At 38.3% G+C, this 23,999-nt stretch overlaps 1 protein-coding gene across 1 annotated transcript in view; it reads left to right on the top strand.

The window, feature by feature from the left end:
* Positions 1-23,999, top strand: part of ANKRD31 (ankyrin repeat domain 31) — a 170,244-nt gene that overhangs the window by 22,536 nt on the left and 123,709 nt on the right. The window contains exons 5-8 of the mRNA XM_049867748.1: positions 6,188-6,228; positions 14,993-15,069; positions 19,310-19,353; positions 22,500-23,066. Coding sequence (XP_049723705.1) covers positions 6,188-6,228; positions 14,993-15,069; positions 19,310-19,353; positions 22,500-23,066 — 729 coding nt within the window. The remainder of the gene's footprint in view (positions 1-6,187; positions 6,229-14,992; positions 15,070-19,309; positions 19,354-22,499; positions 23,067-23,999) is intronic.

The following is a 23,999-nucleotide window of genomic DNA, read 5'->3' as shown; positions in this document are numbered from 1 at the left end:
ACAACTTCTAATTTTCCTAGATTCATACTTCATACATTCCACATTCTGTTTATTGATGGATTTTGCAGCTGTTTCTTCTCATTTTGAGGTGTGCTACATCAGGAAGTGAAGGTCCCAAATGCTTTATGTCATCCATGTCATTAAGGTCAACTCTATTTTGAGGAGACAGCTCTCCCCCAGTCATATTATGAGTGCCTTCCAACCTGAGGTGCTTTTCTTCTGGTACTGTATCAATCAGAGAGTGTTCTGCTGCTATTTATAAGGTTTCCACTGGCCAATTTTTTTAGAAGTAGATTGCCAGGTCCTTCTTCCTAGTCTGTTTTAGTCTAGAAGCTGTGCTGAAACCTAACAAGGCTTTGTTAGGCAAATTTACAATGCTCGTGAAGATGTAAGGTGGTTAAAGCCTAAGGGTATTCACTGTATTATTCATCAGCAGATACTTTGCTGAAAATATTTGATTCTGTCATGTGTTATTGAATCAGTATTGTTGATGGTGAATTTTATTTGCTTTTGTGGATTTAGCCATTATCAGTTTAGCAAGTTTTTGGTCAGAAATAAAAGGTGAATATCCTGACTTACCACACAACAGTTTAGCAATGTTAAAGTTTTATTTTGATTTTTTTAAATTCAGGGCTGAGGCTGAAATTTCCCTAAAAAGAAGAACTGTTCACAACTGCTGTTATTGAACACTGAGTGGCTTTGCACCTTAACAGGATCCATGCCTCACACCATGCACATAAGCAAATTCAGATAGATTAAGGACCTAAATGTGCAGAGTAAAACCATACAATTTTTTGAAGAAAATGTCGAGGCAACACTGTCGACCTAGCTTTTAACAATGGATGATCTAATATAATAACAAAAGCACAAACAGCAAAAGACCAGATAAATAAATGAAACCTCATAATATTTAAACATTTTTGTTCCTCGGAAGACTTTACCAAAACAGTGAAAACCCAAGCCACCAACTGGGAGAATGTATTCAGAAACATATATAAATAACTATATCTGATAGAATCTAATAATCAGTATATATATATAAAACTTCGACTGTTTAACAACAAAAAGACAAATACCCCAATTATAAAATGGGCAAAGGACTTGAACAGACATTTCATCAAATAGGACATTCAAACAGACACCAAACACTTAAAAAGATGCTCAACGTCATTAGCCATCAGAAAGATACAAATCAAAATCACAACGAGATACCATTTCATTCACTACGATGGCCTGGTGGCGCAGTGGTTCCAGTGCTTGGCTGCTAAACAAAAGGCCGGCAGTTTGAACCCACCAGCTGCTGTGTAGGAGAAAGATGTGGTAGTCTGCTTCTGTAAAGATTTACAGCCTTGGAAACCATATGGGGCAGTTCTACTCTGTCCTATAGGGTCACTATGAGTTGGGATTGACTCGATGGCAATGGGTTTGGTTTTTGTTTGGTCTAGTGGCGCAGTGGTTAAGAGCTCAGGTTACTAACTGAAAAGTCCACAGTTCATACCCACCACCTGTTCCTTGGAAACCCTATGGGGCAGTTCTACTCTGTCCTATAAAGTCATTATGAGTTGGAATTGACTTGACAGCAATGGTTTTTTTTTTTTTTAAAAGATTAAAAAATATATATATATATATATGTATGAGAATGTGGGGAAATTGGAAACCTTATCCATTCTGCTGGGAATGCAAAATGGTACAGTCGTGGAAAACAGTGTGGTGGTTCCTCAGAAAACTAAACATAGAATTACCATGGTAGGTGTTAGGTGCCGTTGAGTCCCTGGAGAAGGACATCATGCTTGGTAAGATAGAGGGTCAGTGAAAAAGAGGAAGACCCTCAATGAAATGGATTGACACAGTGGCTGCAACAATGGGCTGAAGCACAGCAACAATTGTGAGAATGGCGCAGGACCGGGCAGTGTTTCGTTCTGTTGTGCATAGGGCCGCTACGAGTAGGAACTGACTCAGCGGCACCTAACAGCTACAACAACATGATGTTAATGAGGCAGGATTAGAGGCAGTTAATGTTAATGAAGCAGGGCTCAATCTAGAAGGTTAGGTTGTATCTTGAGTCAGACTCTTGAGGTATAAAAGAGAGAAGCAAGTAGAGACACAGGGGACCTCATACCACCAAGAAAGTAGTGCCAGGGCAGAGCGCTTCCTTTGGACATGGGGTCCCTGCACTGAGAAGCTCCTAGACCAAGGGAAGACTGATGACAAAGACATTCTTCCAGAGCCAACAAAGAGAGAAAACGTTCCACTGGAACTGGTGCCCTGAATTTAGACTTCCAGCCTACTAGACTATGAGAGAATAAATTTCTCTTTGTTAAAGCCATCCACTTGTGGTATTTCTGTTATGGCAGCACTAGATAACTAAAACAGAATTTGGTACTGAGGGCAGGATGCTGTTCTAACAGATACCCAAAAAGTGGAAGTGGTTTTGAAACTGTGAATGGATAGAGGCGGAAGAGTTTTGGAGTACCTAATAGTAATTTTTAATAGTAAAAGTCTAGACTGCCTTGAAGAGACTATTGATGGAATTACGGACATTAAAGACAATTCTGGTGAGGACTCAGAAGGAAGTGACTAGAGCTGTTACACCGGAGATGGCACAGATGGTGAAAAGCAGCAGTAGAGAAAGAAATGGCAGCAGCAGAACCAGGAGACCAGTGTGGGACAGCTCTGGAGCTGACCTACAGAATGAGAGAGCTGAGTGCTTTTGTGTAGGAGGCTTCCTGATGGAGTGGGACGCCTCCAGGCACTTATCACCATGGAGCTAAAGAGCTTTGGAAGACTTGCCTCAGCAGGGCAGACACAGGTGGTGAGGCCCAAGAAGCTAAGAACCCAGGAAACAGAAGCCAAAGAGACAAGAAACACAGGAAACAGAGCTGCCTCACTCTCAGAGGGTAGAGCTATGAACTTTGGGGTCTCAAAGGGTGGAGCCATGGCCTCTGGGATTTCAAAGAGTCAGATCTTCACCAACTCAGTTCCAGAATGTGGAGCTTCCATTCACAAGTCTCAGTGGGATGGGGCCAGATCCATTGCCCAAAGCTAAGGGGACAGGACTGCCATGCCCAAGGGGCAGAAGGACAAGGCCTACTGGGGCTGATGGGGTAGGGTCACCATTCAGATGAACTAGGAGAGTGGGGCCACTCAAATATGAGGGAGCAGAGTTGCCATCCCACTGGGACTGGAAGGCAGAACTGAAGCCCAGGGCCAAGGGATCTCCATCCAAAATCTGGTCAGTGAGTCCAACCTCCAGAGTCTGGAGGGCAGGGCCATTGCCTAAATAGTCTCAGAGAAGAATATTATTTTCAAGGCTTGAGAGCTAATGTAATGTGTTCTGCCGACTTGCTTGGTGCCTGTTATCCCTTCTTTGCCTCCAGTTTCTTCCATTTGTAATGGAATGTCTAGCTTGTACCTGTTCCATCATTATTCTTTGGAAGCAGACAACTTGTATTCTAGATTTCACAGATGAAGAGGAATTTTTGGATTTTAGACTTGGAGTTGATTTGAGACTTTTGCTATGATATAATGGGGTGAATGTGTTTTACATGTGGCAAGGACATGAATTTTGGGGGCCAAAAGGGTAGAATGTTATAGATTGAATTATGTCCCCCCAAAATGTGTATATACTCCTCAGTATATACCCAAAAGACTTGAAAGCAGAGACTAAGAGACTTGTATGCCCATGTTCATTGCAGCACTATTTACGATAGCCCAAAGGTAGAACAACCTAAATGCATATCAGCAGATAATCGATAAACAAAATGTGATACGCACATAAATGGAATACCAGCCAGCCAGTAGGAGAAATGAAGATACATACTTCAGTATAGATGGTACTTGAAGACATTATGCTGAGTGAAATAAGTCAATCACAAAAGGACAAAATTGTATGGCCTCACTTACATAAAAAGACAATAAAAGATCAAAATTTATTAGTGGTTACCCGGGTGGGAGGCAAGAGGAAAGGGGGATTAGCAGTGATGGAAAGATCACATTGATGAAGAGTAGGGTTGCACAGCCGATTATTGTAATTACTGTCAATAAGGAGCCCTGGTGGTGCAGTGGTTAAGAGCTTGGCTGCTAACGAAAAGATTGGCAGTTGGGATCTACCAGCCGCTCCTTGGAAACTCTATGGGGCAGTTCTACTCTGTCCTATAGGGTTGCTATGAATAGGAATTGACCTGGCAGTAATGGGTTTGGGGCTGGGTTTGGTTTGTTGTCAATAAGCTGTATACCTGTTAAAAGTTGTACTGGCAAAATTTATGTGATAGATGTATTTATGACAACTACAGGAAAAAAAAAGGGAGTAGCTGCTGAGGTTGCTTATGTACAATCAGAAACCTCATGGGATTTGGTTCTTTGGTTTGGAGGTTTAGGGTCATGGTTTCGTGGGACATCACAGTTACTTTGCCTAATAATGTGTTTAGTGCTTCTCCTCTACCTCCTAGTTGATTGTATAGTGCCTAGTGTCTTAAAAGCTTGTAAGTCACCATCCAAGGCACAACAATTGGTCCCTACTCGCCTGCAATAAGAGGAGGATATGGAATGTGTAGCTAATTGCCTCCATGAACAACTGTTACCTTTGCCATGAGACCAGAAGAACTGGATGGTGCCAGGTTACCATTACTGAACATTTTAATCAAGAATTCTGTAGAAGAACCCTGATCAATAAGGGGAAAGTGCAGAACAGAATTTCAAATCCTTATGGACCCCAGACTTTCTGGAACTGTAGAAGCTGGATGAATCCCTGAAACTATTGCCCCAAGATAATCTTTAAACTTGAAACCAAAAATATCCCCTGAAGTCTTCTTAAAACCAAACAGTAGTTTAGCTTAACTAATTAAAAATGTCTGCCTTTAGCATTTTGCTCTTTTAAGAAATACCTAAATAGGATCAAATTGCCAATAGCAACCCGAAAGATTATATAGGAAACTTAGGGGGCAGTGAGTTTATGTTAATTGGGGAGGAACAACTCAGAAAAGGAGGGTAAGAATGGTTGCACAACTGGAAGAATGTAATCAATGTCACTGAACTGTACATGTAGAAATGATTGAATTGGTGTATATTTTGCTGTGTATATTCTCAACAACAACAACAACAAAATAAAAGTTTTAAAAAGTTTGTGCATGGGTAAATACCAGTATTTGGCAGTACCTATACGTGCTACGGCTGCTAACCAAACGGTCGGCAGTTCAAATCCACCAGGCGCTCCTTGGAAACTCTATGGGGCAGTTCTACTGCACCTGTAGGGTCGCTATGAGTCGGAATTGACTTGACGGCACTGGGTTTGGTTTTTTTTGTCTGTGTGAGAAGACATTTTCCAAGATGAAATACATAAAATGTAATTATAGATCAGCATTAATAGATGAACATTTGTAATCAGTATTGATGATAGGCTGCACTATTTTTGAGCATTATTACATGAAATGTTACCACTAACGAAATGAATTCCATTCTTACTAGTAATCTGCATTATAAAAAGCTGTACTCAATTATTATTATATTTTGAATTTTATCAATAAGATATTTTTGAAAGTTTGTTTCTCTCTTGTTACATAAGTACCTGCAAAACATTCTTAGTTTTGCCTGTGGGCCCACAAAGCTTAAAATATTTACTATCTGGCCCTTTACAGAAAAAGTTCGCAAGTTCCTGCTCTAATACCTGTTGTGTAGTTAAAGAAGGGCTAATGTAAGAATTATTTTATAATAATTACAATATTTGGCTTAACACTTTTCTTCTTTCTGTAATATCTGGCCCTTAGGGGAAATATTAGAACTTAGAACCTGACCAAAATTACTCCTCAGAACCATCTTGGATTAATGAAATAGAAGAGGGGATAAATAGAAGTAAAAAAAGGGAATACTTCACTTTCTTCCACTTGTTGTTGTTAGGTGCCGTCGAAGTCAGTTCTGACCCATAGTGATCTTGTGTACAACAGAACGAAACACTGCCTTTCCCACGCTGTGCTCACAGAATTGCTTTGTTTGAACCGGTTGTTGCAGCCACTGTGTCAGTCCAGCTCGTAGAGGGTCTTCCTCTTTTTTCCTCTACCTAAGTTCCACACATTCTTTTATAGAAATATGTTAAGAAAGGATGACACAAGACTGATCTTAAATGTTAAATTTTTAGCCTGTTGCTTTGAATTGACATTTATCAGTTAGAAAAAAATTCTGTTTTTCCTCCTAGCAATCTGAAGATAAAATGGAACAAAATCAAGCCCTATTACAGTAAGTATACTGTTTTGGCTTTATTACATCGTAAGTATTTTTTGTTATTTTACATATCTAAAATGACTCTTCATTTTCTTTTCTCAAGAATTTTAGAGTTTTTTTATTTTATTGAGTAATTGCCCCTTTAGCAATATAAATATGTGTTATTTTACAAACATTTTAGGTAAGTTTAATTACATAAGAAAGATTGAATTATATTAAGGTAAGTTGATTCTTTGCCTATTAATGTTGTTTAAAAAGTAAATTTATAGCATAGCATTAAGAAAGAATTTGTAGAGCTTACTGAAATTGGACTTCATGCAACTATTATACTCTAAAAGACATTATTCCTTCATTTCTTTTATTTAAAACAGTGGTTCTCGCAGTGTGGTCTGTGGACCCCCCGGGACACGCTGAGATCCTTTATTATGGTCTGCGAGATCAAAACTATTTTCATAACAATATACTAACACATTATTTGCCTATTTCACAGTGTTGACATTTGCAGCGATAGTGCCAAAACAATCGTGGGTAAAATGCTGGCACCTTAGTAGGAATCAGGGCAGGGGCATCAAACAATTCTAGTCATTACTATGTTTACCATGTACTCACAGTTTAAAAAAAGGCAGCCTCCCTGAAGAAGTCTTTGATGAAGCAGAATAGTTATTCATTGTATTAAATCTCTACCCTTCAGTATATATCTTTTTAATATTTTGTGTGCTAAAATGGGAAGAATGCTTCCAGCATGCCTGTGCATCCTGAAGCCTGATGGGTGTCTTGAGAAAAGCACTTGTGCACTCGTAAGCAGAACTAGCTCCTTTTACCATGGAGCACTTTTTTTTTTTTTTTTAATTTTTATTGAGCTTCAAGTGAACGTTTACAAATCAAGTCAGTCTGTCACATATAAGTTTATATACACCTTTACTCCATACTCCCACTTACTCTCCCCCTAATGAGTCAGCCCTTCCAGTCTCTCCTTTCGTGACAATTTTTCTAGCTTCCAACCCTCTCTACCCTCCCATCTCCCCTCCAGACAGGAGATGCCAACACAGTCTCAAGTGTCCACCTGATACAAGTAGCTCACTCTTCATCAGCATCTCTCTCCAACCCATTGTCCAGTCCCTTCCATGTCTGATGAGTTGTCTTCGGGAATGGTTCCTGTCCTGGGCCAACAGAAGGTTTGGGGACCACGACCACCGGGATTCCTCTAGTCTCAGTCAGACCATTAAGTATGGTCTTTCGGGGTCTGCATCCCACTGATCTCCTGCTCCCTCAGGGGTTCTCTGTTGTGTTCCCTGTCAGGGCAGTCGTGATGTGGCCGGGCACCAACTAGTTCTTCTGGTCTCAGGATGATGTAAGTCTCTGGTTCATGTGGCCCCTTCTGTCTCTTGGGCTCATAGTTATCGTGTGACCTTGGTGTTCTTCATTCTCCTTTGATCCAGATGGGTTGAGACCAATTGATGCATCATAGATGGCCGCTTGTTAGCATTTAAGACCCCAGACACCACATTTCAAAGTGGGATGCAGAATGTTTTCATAATAGAATTATTTTGCCAGTTGACTTAGAAGTCCCCTTACACCATAGTCCCCAAACCCCCGCCCTTGCTCCGCTGACCTTTGAAGCATTCAGTTTATCCCGGAAACTTCTTTGCTTTTGGTCCAGTCCAGTCCAATTGAGCTGACCTCCCATGTATTGAGTATTGTCCTTCCCTTCACCTAAAGTAGTTCTTATCTACTAACTGATCAGTAAAAAACCCTCTCCCACCCTCCCTCCCTCCCCCCCTCGTAACCACAAAAGTATGTGTTCTTCTCAGTTTATACTATTTCTCAGGATCTTATAATAGTGGTCTTATACAATATTTGTCCTTTTGCCTCTGACTAATTTTGCTCAGCATAATGCCTTCCAGGTTCCTCCACGTTATGAAATGTTTCACAGATTCGTCACTGTTCTTTATCGATGTGTAGTATTCCATTGTGTGAATATACCACAATTTATTTAACCATTCATCTGTTGATGGGCACCTTGGTTGCTTCCAGCTTTTTGCTGTTGTAAACAGAGCTGCAATAAACATGGGTGTGCATATATCTGCTTGTGTGAAGGCTCTTATTTCTCTAGGGTATATTCCGAGGAGTGGGATTTCTGCGTTGTATGGTAGTTCTATTTCTAACTGTTTAAGATAACACCAGATAGATTTCCAAAGTGGTTGTACCATTTGACATTCCCACCAGCAGTGTATAAGAGTTCCAATCTCTCCGCAGCCTCTCCAACATTTATTATTTTGTGTTTTTTGGATTAATGCCAGCCTTGTTGGAGTGAGATGGAATCTCATCGTAGTTTAAATTTGCATTTCTCTAATGGCTAATGATCGAGAGCATTTTCTCACGTATCTGTTAGCTGCCTGAATATCTTCTTTAGTGAAGTGCGTGTTCATATCCTTTGCCCACTTCTTGACTGGGTTGTTTGTCTTTTTGTGGTTGAGTTTTGACAGAATCATATAGATTTTAGAGATCAGGTGCTGGTCGGAGATGTCACAGCTGAAAATTCTTTCCCAATCTGTAGGTGGTCTTTTTACTCTTTTGGTGAAGTCTTTAGATGAGCATAAGTGTTTGATTTTTAGGAGCTCCCAGTTATCTGGTTTCTCTTCGTCATTTTTGGTAATGTTTTGTATTCTGTTTATGCCTTGTATTAGGGCTCCTAGGGTTGTCCCTGTTTTTTCTTCCATGATCTTTATGGTTTTAGTCTTTATGTTTAGGTCTTTGATCCACTTGGAGTTAGTTTTTGTGCATGGTGTGAGGTATGGGTCCTGTTTCATTCTTTTGCAAATGTATATCCAGTTATGCCAGCACCGTTTGTTAAAAAGACTATCTTTTCCCCAATTAACTGACACTGGTCCTTTGTCAAATATCAGCTGCTCATAAAAAAAAATTTTATATCTGGGTTCTCAATTCTGTTCCACTGGTCTATGTGTCTGTTGTTGTACTAGTACCAGGCTGTTTTGACTACTGTGGCTGTATAATAGGTTCTGAAATCTGGTAGAGTGAGGCCTCCCACTTTCTTCTTCTTTTTCAGTAATGCTTTACTTATCCGAGGCTTCTTTCCCTTCCATATGAAGTTGGTGATTTGTTTCTCTATTACATTAAAAAATGACATTGGAATTTGGATCGGAAGTGCATTGTATGTATAGATGGCTTTTGGTAGAATAGACATTTTTACTATGTTAAGTCTTCCTATCCATGAGCAAGGTATGTTTTTCCACTTAAGTATGTCCTTTTTAATTTCTTGTAGTAGTGCTTTGTAGTTTTCTTTGTATAGGTCTTTTACATCTTTGGTAAGATTTATTCCTAAGTATTTTATCTTCTTGGGGGCTACTGTGAATGGTATTGATTTGGTTATTTCCTCTTCGATGTTCTTTTTGTTAATGTAGAGGAATCCAAGTGATTTTTGTATGTTTATCTTATAACCTGAGACTCTGCCAAACTCTTCTATTAGTTTCAGTAGTTTTCTGGAGGATTCCTTAGGGTTTTCTGTGTATAAGATCATGTCATCTGCAAATAGAGATGATTTTACTTCTTCCTTGCCAATCCGGATGCCCTTTATTTCTTTATCTAGCCTAATTGCTCTGGCTAGGATCTCTAGCACGATGTTGAATAAGAGCGGTAATAAAGGGCATCCTTGTCTGGTTCCCCTTCTCAAGGGAAATGCTTTCAGGCTCTCTCCATTTAGAGTGATGTTGGCTGTTGGCTTTGTATAGATGCCCTTTATTATGCTGAGGAATTTTCCTTCAATTCCTGTTTTGGTGAGAGTTTTTATCATAAATGGGTGTTGGACTTTGTCAAATGCCTTTTCTGCATCAATTGATAAGATCATGTGGTTTTTGTCTTTTGTTTTATTTATATGGTGGATTACATTAATGGTTTTTCTAATATTAAACCAGCCTTGCATACCTGGTATAAATCCCACTTGGTCATGGTAGATTATTTTTTTGATATGTTGTTGAATTCTATTGGCTAGAATTTTGTGGAGGATTTTTACATCTAAGTTCATGAGGGATATAGGTCTGTAATTTTCTTTTTTTGTAATGTCTTTACCTGGTTTTGGTATCAGGGATATGGTGGCTTCATAGAATGAGTTAGGTAGTATTCCGTCATTTTCTGTGCTTTGAAATACCTTCAGTAGTAGTGGTGTTAACTTTTCTCTGAAAGTTTGGTAGAACTCTGCAGTAAAGCCATCCGGGCCAGGGCTTTTTTTTTGTTGGGAGTTTTTTGATTACCGTTTCAATCTCTTTTTTTGTTATGGGTCTATTTAGTTGTTCTACTTCTGAATGTGTTAGTTTAGGTAGGTAGTGTTTTTCTAGGAATTCATCCCCTTCTCCTAGGTTTTCAAATTTGTTAGAGTACAATTTTTCGTAATAATCTGATATGATTCTTTTAATTTCAGTTGGGTCTTTTGTGATGTGGCCCATCTTGTTTCTTATTCGGGTTATTTGTTTCCTTTCTTGTATTTCTTTAGTCAGTCTGGCCATTGGTTTATCAATTTGGTAATTTTTTCAAAGAACCAGCTTTTGGCTTTGTTGATTTTTAATTGATTTAGTTCAGCTCTAATTTTTATTATTTGTTTTCTTCTGGTGCCTAATGGATTCTTTTGTTGCTCACTTTCTATTTGTTCAAGTTGTAGGGACAGTTCTCTGCTTTTGGCTCTTCTTTTTGTTGTGTGCATTTATTGATACAAATTGGCCTCTGAGCACTGCTTTTGCTGTGTCCCAGAGGTTTTGATAGGAAGTATTTTCATTCTCGTTGCATTCTATGAATTTCTTTATTCCCTCCTTAATGTCTTACATAACCCAGTCTTTTTTCAGCAGGGTATGTTCAGTTTCCAAGTGTTTGATTTCTTTTCCCTAATTTTTCTGTTATGATTTCCACTTTTATGGCCTTGTGGTCTGAGAATATGCTTTGTAATATTTCGATGTTTTGGATTCTGGAAAGGTTTGTTTTATGACCTAATATGTGGTCTATTCTAGAGAATGTTCCATGTGCGCTAGAAAAAAAAGTATACTTTGCAGCAGTTGGGTGGAGAGTTCTGTATAAGTCAATGAGGTCAAGCTGGTTGATTGAAGTAATTAGGTCTTCCGTGTCTCTATTTAGCTTCTTCCTGGATGTCCTGTCCTTCTCCGAAAGTGGTGTGTTGAAGTCTCCTACTATAATTGTGGAGGTGTCTATCTCACTTTTCAGTTCTGTTAAAATTTGTTTTATGTATCTTGCAGCCCTGTCATTGGGTGCATAAGTATTTAATATGGTTATATCCTCCTGGTAAATCGTCCCTTTTATCATTATGTAGTGTCCTTCTTTATCCTTTGTGGTGGATTTAACTTTAAAGTCTATTTTGTCAGAAATTAATATTGCTACTCCTCTTCTTTTTTGCTTATTGTTTGCTTGATATATTTTTTTCCATCGTTTGAGTTTTAGTTTGTGTCTCTAAGTCTAAGATGTGTCTCTTGTAGGCAGCATATAGACGGATCGTGTTTCTTTATCTAGTCTGAGACTCTCTGTCTCTTTATTGGTGCGTTTAGTCCATTTACATTCAGCGTAATTATAGATAAGTATGTGTTTAGTGTTGTCATTTTGATGCCTTTTTATGTGTGTTGTTGACAATTTCATTTTTCCACTTACTTTTTTGTGCTGAGACGTTTTTCTTTGTAAATTGCGTGTTCCTCATTTTCATAGTATTTGACTTTATGTTTGCTGAGTCGTTACATTTTTCTTGGTTTTTGTTTTGAGTTATGGAGTTGTTATACCTCTTTGTGGTTACCTTAATATTTACCCCTATTTTTGTAAGTAAAAACCTAACTTGTATTGTCGTATATCGCCTTGTATCCCTCTCCATATGGCAGTTCTATGCCACCTGTATTTAGTCCCTCTTTTTGATTATTGTGATCTTTTACATATTGACTTCAATGATTCCCTGTTTTGAGCTTTTTTTTTTTTTTTTGATTTGTTTTTGTGATTTCCCTATTTGAGTTGATATCCGGATGTTCTGTTCTGTGACCTTGTGTTGTGCTGGTATCTGATATTATTGGTTTTCTAACCAAACAATTTCCTTTAGTATTTCTTGTAGCTTTGGTTTGGTTTTTGCAAATTCTCTAAGCTTGTGTTTATCTGTAAATATCTTAATTTCACCTTCATATTTCAGAGAAGGTTTTGCTGGATATATGATCCTTGGCTGGCAGTTTTTCTCCTTCAGTGCTCTGTATATGTCATCCCATTGCCTTCTTGCCTGCGTGGTTTCTGCTGAGTAGTCTGAACTTATTCTTATTGATTCTCCCTTGTAGGAGACCTTTCTTTTATCCCTGGCTGCTTTTAAAATTTTCTCTTTATCTTTGGTTTTGGTGATTTTGATGATAATATGTCTTGGTGTTTTTCTTTTTGGATCAATCTTAAATGGGGTTCGATGAGCATCTTGGATAGATATCCTTTCGTCTTTCATGATGTCAGGGAAGTTTTCTGCCAACAGATCTTCAACTATTCTCTCTGTTTTTTCTGTTATCCCTCCCTGTTCTGGGACTCTAATCACATGCAAGTTATCCTTCTTGATAAAGTCCCACATGATTCTTAGGGTTTCTTCATTTTTTTTAATTCTTTTTTCTGATTTTTTTTTTCAGCTATTTTGGTGTTAATTCCCTAGTCCTCCAGATTTTCCACTCTGCATTCTAATTGCTCGAGTCTGCTCCTCTGACTTCCTATTGCATTGTCTAATTCTGTAATTTTATTGTTAATCTTTTGGATTTCTGAATGCTGTCTCTCTGTGGATTCTTGCAATTTATTAATTTTTCCACTATGTTCTTGAATAATCTTTTTGAGTTCTTCAACAGTTTTATCAGTGTGTTCCTTGGCTTTTTCTGTAGCTTGCCTTATTTCATTTCTGAGGTCATCCCTGATGTCTTGAAGCATTCTGTAAATTAGGTTTTTATATTCTGTATCTGGTAATTCCAGGATTGTATCTTCATTTGGGAAAAATTTTGATTCTTTAGTTTGGGGGGTTGTAGAAGCAGTCATGGTCTGCTTCTTTATGTGGTTTGATATCGACTGCTGTCTCCGAGCCATCACTAAGATATTGTAGTGATTTATTCCGTATTTGCTCACTGAGTCTTATCTTGTTTTGTTTTCTTTCAATATACGTAGGTGGGCTACTAGATTGTGCTGTCTTGATTGTTGTAGCCCTTGACTCACTTATGAGCTATTACCAGCTGGTTTGGGCTGTTACCAGATATATATGCCTGAGTCCATTCACTATTCTTGAGTAGAATCTGATTTTGGGTCATCAAGTGTGTGATGCGCACTGTCACCTATCCACCTTGAGAAGTTGTGGTGATGGTTGTGTGCACCAGATTCTAGTAGCAGCTGGGATTCACCCTTCTGGGGGGGCAGGATGCTGACAGGCCATGGAGCACTTCTTGTTTTTTAATTGGAGAAATAACTGGCAGACAGACTGGTTAGTCACACTTGGATATTTGCCAATTTCTTGAAAATGAATGAAATAAGCTGATTACTTCAAGAAAAACAGCTGATAGTATTCGATGCCAGGGAAAAAATTCAAGATTTTGGGTGAAAATTTGAACTTTGGAAATCTTGTAATCATCCCCATGCCCTTGATGGGTTTCTAACACTTGAAATTTTCTGATGAGACCTGTGGTGATACTTATGAAGGGATTTTTTAAGGGGTTGGGGATTTTTCTAAAGAAATGTGTCTACATTAGGAAGATCTGCATAACTCAGTGGTTCAATATTGGACACTTAGGTTGTTTGCAGTTTTCCCTTGTATAACTATTTTCTAATAATTTACATATAGTTTTGCTCTGTTTTCAGACTTATGTCTTCAATTCTGGTTGGTAATTAAGAAAGAAATTCTGCTGTCGACTCTGGTTTTATTTTGTTTTCAATCAGAATTTTCTCAAAGAATTATATTTTAGGGGAATAAATCAGCATTCTGTTTTTGCCTCAGTGATATTATCATTCTATTTGAGTAGTTCCATTTCCATTTTCAAGATTGCTTATATTGATCACTTCTATTTTTGGACAGGAGCGAATGCTCAATTTGTTATTATTGGTTAGGGTTCAAGTACCTATGCCTGGTGCATAAAAACTGCTTTTAAAACAAGAGGTTTTTTTTTTTTTTTTTTTTTTAAGGGAGGTATCTTGATTGCATTTATATAGTCAATTAGGTTGAGGGGGGAAAATTTAACTGATTGCTTTTCTTCAGTCAACTTTTAATTATCCAAAGGCAGATGATCAAAATTTCAGATTAGGCATTACCCTTATTTTGCTTTCAGCCTCTTCCCTTCAACAATTTATTCCTTTTCTTTACCCGCTTTGAAATACAAGAGTGACAAATAATGTCTGAGAATTTTCTCATTAGTGACTTTAACTTATATCTAAAACTATAATGGCAAACGTTCTGTGTATTTGAGGATGTAAGCGACATAATTCAGGATCATTTTCTCTCTGACACCATCACCCCATCTGTCAGACAGTCATCTCCAAAGTCACTTCCTGACCTGAATGTGGTTTAGTCTGTTTAAACTCTTGATGTTCATCTGTTAATTTTTCAGCTGTCTTTTCATTTTTGCAATCACTTGATATGTAAGTGTTAACAGATTTGTAAAAATTGTAAAAGTAATAGCAGTGACGTAGCAAAAACGAAAAAAAAATGTACATTTGAGAAAAAGTGTTTTTCTCTTTCTGCTTTAAAGTCTATTTTTACTTATTAATTAATTGATCTATTTTTTAGGACCAGAACAAAGTGTCCAGTGGTTACCGTGTCGGTTCCACAGACTGGACTTTCACCGAGCCACCAACACATCCAAGGTACGTTTTCCTGGGTAAAGTCACGAAGAAATTTTGTCTTTGCAGAAAATAGGAGCTTATTTATATATAGATTTATTTACAACTAGGCTGGCCTACCCTACATTGCTTGGGTGGGAGGAGAGATCATTAACTATATGCAAAATCAGTGTTGCTGCTGACCTTGGTTGGATCGTGCTGCGTAGAGTTGCCCATATGAAAAGCAGCTAAGTTGCAATCGATACCTGCTCCTCCAAATGTCTGCTCTTTTAATTTGTTATTTGGGACTGAAATTTGAAAACATTTGTTTTCTCTGTTCATAACACTCTTAATACGTATGGCATGTCTCTCTTGACTGGCAGTCACATCGGCTATTTGTACGTTGGTTTCACCTGTCTTAGAGGATGATTATCTTTCTCTCTGAGGTGTCCCCTTGTGACTCATCCAGAGTGAATTTTATGTATGTTGCACGACCAAAACCGGTTGCCATTGAGTCAATTTTGACTCATAGTGACCCTATAGTACAGAGTAGAACTGCCCCATAGGGTTTCCAAGGAGCGGCTGGTAGATTTGAACTGCCAACCTTTTGGTTAGCAGCCGAGCTCTTAACTACCGCACCACCAGGGCTCCAAGTTGCATGACAGTGTAGTAAACCTTGTACTATAAGAAAAGAGCACAGTGCATGATATTTAAAATTGAAAAGTTAAATTTAAAAAACTATCTTCTCCTGCCATGTTGCTACTGAAAGTGGCCCAACATTTGTGGGCCCAAAATGTGGCACCATATTTGGCCCACAACCAACCCCTGTATTTACTCCTAGCACCTAGATTTTGGGCTCTAATATTATTTGTTCATTCTTTAGCAAATATTTATTGAGTCTACGACGGCGCTGGGTGGGTTACTCTGTGCCAGTGTATGGGTGCTAAAATAAACCAAGAATCCTTAAAAGATAGCTGACCTATCTTGGATCATGGAGATACCAGGATGGGTCTGAAACATCCTATCATTTCCGGAAACCCAGGATGCTTTCAAGGGTGTCTGGGGGTAGTGGGTAGTGTTGAAAGGATAAAGGGCTAGCCAAGCTGTGGCAGTTTAAGCACGAGAAAAGTCCAGTTGTTTTAGTTCATGGAAATAAGCTTGTGAAAGGATTATGATTTCATAGTGATACTCAAAAAATAAAAGTTACCTGTTGCTGTTGAGTCACTTCTGACTCATAGCGACCCTATAGGACAGAGTAGAACTGCTTCATAAGGTTTCCAAGGCTGTATAATCTTTACGGAAGCAAACTGCCACATCTTCCTCCCACAGAGCAGCTGGTGGGTTCAAACCACTGACCTTTCAGTTAGCAGCTAAGTGCTTAACCACTGTACCACTAGGGCTTCTATATAAAAGTTAATAGTATACAAAAGGTAGTCTTAATACAAAAAAAAGAAGTAACCTATAGTAGGATGTTTTAAAATTTTTAATGATTTTCAGAAATAGGGACCTGTTAATACATGTGCATTTTGTTTTTTCTGTCAAATACATATCTGATTATAAAGCTCAGAATATTTCCACTTTTTGCTATGTAAATAGAGAAGGAAAAAAAACCCAGAGAATTGTGAGTAAGCCTTGGAAAAAGTAAGAATTGTATCAAGGAGAACAGGAGCACAGAGCACCAGCAGTCACACATAAAAACATGTAAGAAGTCAGGCGTTCCTATGTCCCAATATGATAAATTAACCAGATACCCTGTTAAGGAGACTTTTCTGCACAGAGTAGATCTTTTATCTCTTAGGAAGTAAAACCATAGCCCTGCTAACTGTACCAAGATACTGAAATAGAAGACATAAGTTTCCAGTACTGCTAACAGAACATTTCAGTGTGTGAGAGCAACAGGAAAGTAAGTAAAGCTTATGTAACACTGGTCAAATGAAACTTAAAAACAGCACTCTGGGGCAAAACATTAGGTTATAAAAAATAACTAGTGAAGTTTAAGTGTTTTAGTGATGTAATAGGTTAAGCCAGATCATTGTCTGCTCAGGTTTGAATCACCTTGGGAGAAGCAGTAAGTCCCATATACCAATAAACAGTCAGTTAGTTGATAGATCCTGTTACCTGGGCTGGTCCAAGAAGTTATTTGTTTCCTTTTGGGTCTGATAAAATTTTTGTGACCTTGGAAAGATATCAAAATAAGTATTACTTTAATCCTAAGAGGGTAAAGGAATAAGAAACAATGAAGAACTAATAGTTGTTACCTTAGAATTAGTTCAAGAGCAGTAGTAAGTTTTATAACCATTGTATTTATATGTGTTTTGTCAATATTAAGCTGTTTGAAATGGTTAAAAAAAAATGAGTCATGTTAAATTTGTAGTTTAAATTGTTTAAGGGAATTTAAGTTGGCAATCAGTGTTTAATGTTATAGAAATTAATTCTCAAGTGTTAGATATAGAAGTTTAATAAATTGACCATTAAATATAATTACAAAGAATAATTGACGTTCCTTTCCAGCTACAGAAACCTTTGTGATTTTTAAGAAATTGAATCAGTATCAAATAGCTTAACATTTTAATTCAGACTATGCCAAATGTACCTTTAAAAGTTGGTGAAAATCTATTTAGCACCTTTTACGAGATATAGATAGAAACAGTTATTTTTATACAGCTCTAGAGGTACTTTTCCCTAAGGACTATTAAAAAAAAAAAAAAAACTCCTTATAAAGATCATTGGAGATATACTATTGTTTTAAAATATTTCTTTCACTGGTATTAAATTTTAAGCAACTAAAGATATAAAATTTTAAGTAACTTAAGATATAACCCGTTAAAAAACCCATTGCCAGCGAGCCAATTCTGACTCATAGCGACCCTATAGGACAGAGTAGAACTGCCCATTAGAGTTTCCAAGGAGCGCCTGGCGGATTTGAACTGCCGACCATTTGGTTAGCAGCTGTAGCACTTAAAATATAGATAGTGTAATGTAGCATCAGTGCTTAGATTCTAAAGCTAGGGTAAGAAATGATTTAGCCTTGTGACTTTTGCTCATCATTCTGTGGGGCAGTGGAATGCCATAGTTTTAACTCTCCTAGCTGATTTTCATAGTTTTCATCATCAAATGGCCAAGTTGAAGGGAGAAAGAAAAAAAACAGGCTTTACAGGATTTGAAGACAGGTTATTCCCCTGGAAAACCTGTCTTGCTTGTGAGGATGCATTCTGAGATTCAGCAGATAATTACCTGCTTTTATTCTAGCTATACAGATATTAACTAATTAAAAGAAACCAAAAGAATGACTCAAAATATGCTTGAAATGCCGGTGAGCCCTAAATTCCTTCTCAAGTATGTCAGAGTACCCATATCTTGATGGTGAAGGTAGGAGGCAAGTGAAGTAGAGTAGGAGAAAATACTTTTTTTCCTAATCCCCCCAACCTAACTTGATGTGAATTGCTATCAGCCCACTCAGTTCAGAGGGGGCAGGATAAAGAGTGGGTTTGTGTAGGTGAAGTCATAGAGGCAGGGCAGCAATCCTCCATCCTTCTCAGGATGAGCTCCTGATTCCTTTTGACACCTACATGCACTTTCTTTTTCACAGCACGAATTCATCAAAACACTAGTACTTGAATTCCCGCCTTCATTGCAGGACACTTGGGTTCTGTTCTGGGCCATTGCACCTCATGTGCAGCCACCACCCATCTGTCAGTGGTGGTTTGCATGTTGCTATGATGCTGAACAGGTTTCAGCTGACCTTCCAGGCTAAGAGGGACTAAGAAGAGAGGCCTGGTGATCTCCTTCCAAAAACCAGACAATGAAAACCCTATGGATGACTATGGTCTGATCTGGGCTGATCATGGGGATGATGCAGGACCAGGGAGGATTTCATTCTGTTGTGTGTGAGGTTGCCATGAGTTGGGGGCCCACTCAATATCAGTTAACAACAACAACCCATAATGGAAAAGAGAATAACACTGAGAAAGTAGATAGGCTTTTTCCTCCTGTAGTTGCAAATGCTTAAAATAACTTCAGTCAAGATAGAGAGGTTGGTTTTTACCTAAACTAATTTCAAATATTACAATTTTACCTAACTCTTCGTATAAAATAATTTTTAAAAAGTGGAAGAATTTACTTTTATACTAATAAGTTGATACAATGTATATAGAATATTTCCTGTGCCACATGAATGAGTCTGAAAGTGTCATTTCAAGATAAATGATCAAGAAATGCTGACTGAGAGAGTATGTTTTAGCACTTTAATATAACTATGATGAAAATACATATTGTTATCTTCTAGGGCCCGAGGCTGAAAATACTGAAGTTTTGCCAAACACAAAAAAGGTTGGTCTGTATAATGGAGATTAGCTACATAGGTCATGGGTTTGGATTTTTTTCTTTTTTTTTTAATGTTGTTGATTAAAATATCAAGTCCATTTAGGCTCTGCCCCTAAGCAGGAGTATGAAAAAATCATTTCAAATAGCTAGAAATCTATTCTTCTCTAACAACCCCTTCCAGTATTTATTCTTCCTTATCGCTAATAAAATAGTGTTTTCTTAATCTGTGTTTCTTATCCAACAATACCACAAGTGTAACAGAAATAACACAAGAAGTTTTTTCTCTCACAGTTTAGAAGGCTAGAAGTTCAAACTGAGGCCAACTCCAGGGGAAGGCTTTCTCTCTCTCTGTTGGCTCTGGGGGAAGGTCCTTGTCATCAGTCTTCCCCTGGTCTAGGAGCTTCTCAGCACAGGGATCGTGGGTCCAAAGAATGTGCCTGGCACTTCTTTCTTCAAGGCATAAGGTCCTTCTCCTCTCTGCTTATGTCTCTCATATCTCAAAAGGCACTGACTCAAGATACAACCTAATCCTGTAGATTGAGTCCTGCCTCATTAACATAACTGCTGATGATCCTGTCTCATTAACAGCACCCTGTCATTGTTAGGTGCCATGGAGTCAATTGCGACTCATACCAACCCTGTGAACAACAGAACAAAACACTGCCCAGTCCTGCTCCATCCCTACAGTTGTTTTATGCTTAAACCCATTGTTGCAGCTGTTGTGTCAATCCATCTTGTTGAGGGTCTTCCTCTTTTTCATTGACCCTCTACTTTACTAAGAATGACGTCCTTCTCCAGGGACTGATCCCTCCTCATAACATGTCCAAAGTATGTGAGACATAGTCTCACCATCTTTGCTTCTAAGGAGCATTAACATCATAAAGGTTAGGATTTACAACAGGAAAATTACATCAGAGCACAAAAGGGAGGACAACCGTACAATACTGGGACTCATGGCCTAGCCAAGTTGACACACATTTTGGGGGGACACAATTCAATCTATAACACTATTCAAACCAAATCAGAATTTAAGGACTTACAAATTACAGTGCAGTTACTCTATCAGAGTAGTGTGTCACTGGAAGGTGGATTTGATTTTTGGAAACAGCTAAAAGCCATTGAACCCATTCTGTTGTTTAAGTTCAAGCACATCAAGTTTTTAGTGTTGAAGAAAAGTCTAGTGCCTTTAAAGTATTGAGACTTATTTTCTTAAATGGTTTATAAACTGATTTTGAAAGCAATTTCAGTAGTGGAACCCCAATAATATTTTTAGCATTGTAAACATTGTGAGAAAAGGTATAACCTATTAAGGTGATGTCTTTGAAAAATACTTTAGAAATATAAGTTCTGTTTTGATTTTGTTGTTGTCATTGTTTGTTTAAGGTAACCACAACCCAGAGCCGGTAATTTATTGGTCAGGGCTTATAATATTAATGCAGAAGTGTGCTTTCCTTTTTCTTCTTTTTCCCCTCCGACTTCCTGTCCTTTGGCCTTTTTACTTCACGTGTATATTCATACAAAGGTAGGGATTAAAAAGAAGATGAAACTACCTAAGCTTTAATTCTGTTAATAATTTTTATAGAACTCAATAGAAATTTTTAGAAAGGAAAAATTTTATAACAATTATTTACAGTGAAATTTTGAGATCATCTGTTAATTTAATTATCCATGCCATCTCTGTCTTTTCCTTTAGCATGGATAATTTAAATTTAGCTGAATAGATAATTTGGCACCTGTATTTGTGTTCCAGCCAATTTTACCCATAGTCCATTATTAAATCATGTGTTCAGAGTCATAGTGATTTAGTATGTTGTTGTTGTCAGGTGCCATCGAGTCGTGTCTGACTTATAGCGACCCTGTGCACAACAGAACGAAACACTGCCCAGTCCTGCACCAGCCTTTCAATTGTTACGCTTGAGCCCATTGTTGCAGTCACTGTGTCAATCCATCTCGTTGAGGCTCTTCTTCTTTTTTCACTGACCCTCTACTTTACCAAGCGTGATATCTTTCTCCAGGGACCAATTCCTCCTGATAACATATCCAAAGATTGTGAAACATAGTCTCACCATTCTTGCTTCTAAGGAACATTCTGGCTGTACTTGTTCCGAGACAGATTTTGGCAGTCCATGGTATATTCAGTATTCTTCGCCAATGCCATAATTCAAAGGCATCAATTCTTCTCTAGTCTTCCATATTCATTGCCCAGCTTTCACAAGCATGTGAGGCAATTGAAAAGACCGTGGCTTGAGTCAGCAAGGTGACATCTTTGCTTTTCAACACCTTAAAGAAGTCTTTTGCAGCAGATTTGCCCAACACAATGCATCTTTTGATTTCGTGACTGCTGCTTCCATGAATGTTGATTGTGGATCCAAGTAAAATGAAACCCTTGACAACTTCAATCTTTTCTCCATTTATCATGGTGTAGCTTATTGGTCCATTTGTGAGAATTTTTCTTTTCTTTATGTTGAGTTGTAATCCATACTGAAGGCTGTGGCCTTTGAGCTTCATCAATAAGTGCTTCAAGTCCTCTTCACTTTCAGCAAGGAAGGTTGTGTCATCTGCATAACGCAGGTTATTAATAAATCTTCCTTGAGTCCTAATGCTCTATTCTTCTTTATATAGTCCAGCTTCTCGGATTATTTGCTCAGCGTATAGATAGAATAGGTATGGTGAAAGGATACAACCCTGATGCACACCTTTCCTGACTTTAAACCAATCAGTATCCCCTTGTTCTGTCCGAACAACTGCCTCTTGATCTATGTGCAGGTTCCTCATGAGCACAATTAAATGTTCTGGAATTCCCATTTTTTGCAATGTTATTCGTGATTTGTTATGATCCACACAGTCAAATGTCTTTGTGTAGTCAATAAAACATAGGTAAACATCTTTCTGGTATTCTCTGGTTTCATCCAGGATTCATCTGACATTAGCAATGATATCCCTGGTTCCGTGTCCTCTTCTGAATCCAGCTTGGATAGTGACTTGGTACAGGAAAGGGATAAAGAGTATTCTTTTTATATTTGGAAAGGGTGGAAAGTTGATAAAACTTTTGGGGGATAACTTACCAATAGGATAAATTAAAAAACTGTAAATTTCTTAAAATACTTTTTTGTATGTGATATAATGATGGAATTTCTATTTGGAATACACAGGCTCTAAGTGAAGATGGAGACTCTCTGGAAATTAGCCTTCTCTCAGGTACTAGCATTACAGGGTCTGGTATGGTTGCTGTGAAAGAGAAGTCATTAACAGAGCCAGAGAAGATAGCAGCACAAAATACCTTTTCTGAGCCTGTAAAGAAAGTCACATTGACCATGACATCTGAAGAAAACAAAGATGAAGAAAGCTCTCTTGAAACATTTGTATCTGCCTTAGAAAGGTTACTAACATCACCAGAAAGCACCCAGGAAGAAAGATCATTTCAAATAATGAGTGATTTTGAACCTAGAGAGTTGTTGAACTCATTGAGTGACCCTCTGATTTCCACACAAACCTCCTTGGATGCCTTGTGGGCACGTCACAGAGATGAACTAGAAAACACGGAGGATAATGCATTGCCAGCTGAGTTGGTAGCAGCCTTGAACACATTGTCGAATGTCACAGCGGGACCCATCTGTCACATAAAAGGAGGAGGCAGCAGTCCTGGTACTGGAAATGAATGTTTAGGAGTGGAGCTCAGTGTGTCTCAGACTAATGAAGGTTGTTCACAAATAGCAGAGGTGAATTTTGAATGTTTTTGTTCTACTCCACCATTTGAACAAGATTCCAAGGCAGCTGAGCTACAGGACAAAGATCTATCAGTGCAGCAAGTAAGTGCAAGTATGAGCCTGTGAATTTTGCTTTTTACAGTAACCTTTAACAAGTCTTCATTGCCCACATACTCTGTGTTAAATTCAAGCCCTCTAACAAAATATCAACAATGTAGCAGACGCTTTGTGACTTTGAAACGTTGAATGATCTTTTTTGTGGCTCCTGGGGTAGAGTTTCCAAAGGGTTAGACCCGTAAACCAAACCCATTGCCTTGAGTTGTGTCCAACTCATGGCAATCCTATAGGATAGAGTAGAACTGCCCCATAAGTTTTTCAAGGCTGTAAGTGTTTATGGAAGCAGACTGCCACATCTTTCTCCTGTGGAGTGACTGGTGGGTTCGAACCACTGAACTTTTGGTTATCAGCTGGGTTCTTTAAGCACTGTGCCACCAGGGAGTTAAAATGGATCGGTTTCCAGCCAGCAGACCTGAGAAAATATATTATCGCAAAAAAAAAAAAAAAAACTAAACCTGTTGCTGTCCAGTTGGTTCCAGTTTGTAGCAGCTCGCTTATATATAGGAAGGAAAGAATTCTTTACCATAATTTTCCCTGTTAGCTCAGAAAATCACTGTATAGTTGGGTGCAGAGTAGAGATGGGATACTCCACATTAATTTCTAGTTGGACATATAATATATGCAGTTGGGCTGCCAGGAGAAGGAAAAAAATTTATGCCTAGCTTAAGCAGAACATTGCCTTCTGTGTCTTAGGATATTTCCAAGTAGCGCAGCCCTCGAAGTTTAGAATTCCTGCAATATCATGCCCAGGGACCCTGCAGTGGTCTACCACTTGCCACATCCCTTTTTCGTATTGACTTTTTTTTCCCTTTTAGAAATAACTTTTAT

This window comes from Elephas maximus, chromosome 2 (genome assembly GCF_024166365.1).
Source record: "Elephas maximus indicus isolate mEleMax1 chromosome 2, mEleMax1 primary haplotype, whole genome shotgun sequence".
In the NCBI taxonomy this organism is placed as follows: domain Eukaryota; kingdom Metazoa; phylum Chordata; class Mammalia; order Proboscidea; family Elephantidae; genus Elephas; species Elephas maximus.
The sequence above is the reverse complement of the archived record's forward strand: the minus strand, read 5'-3'. Positions and strand labels throughout refer to the sequence as shown.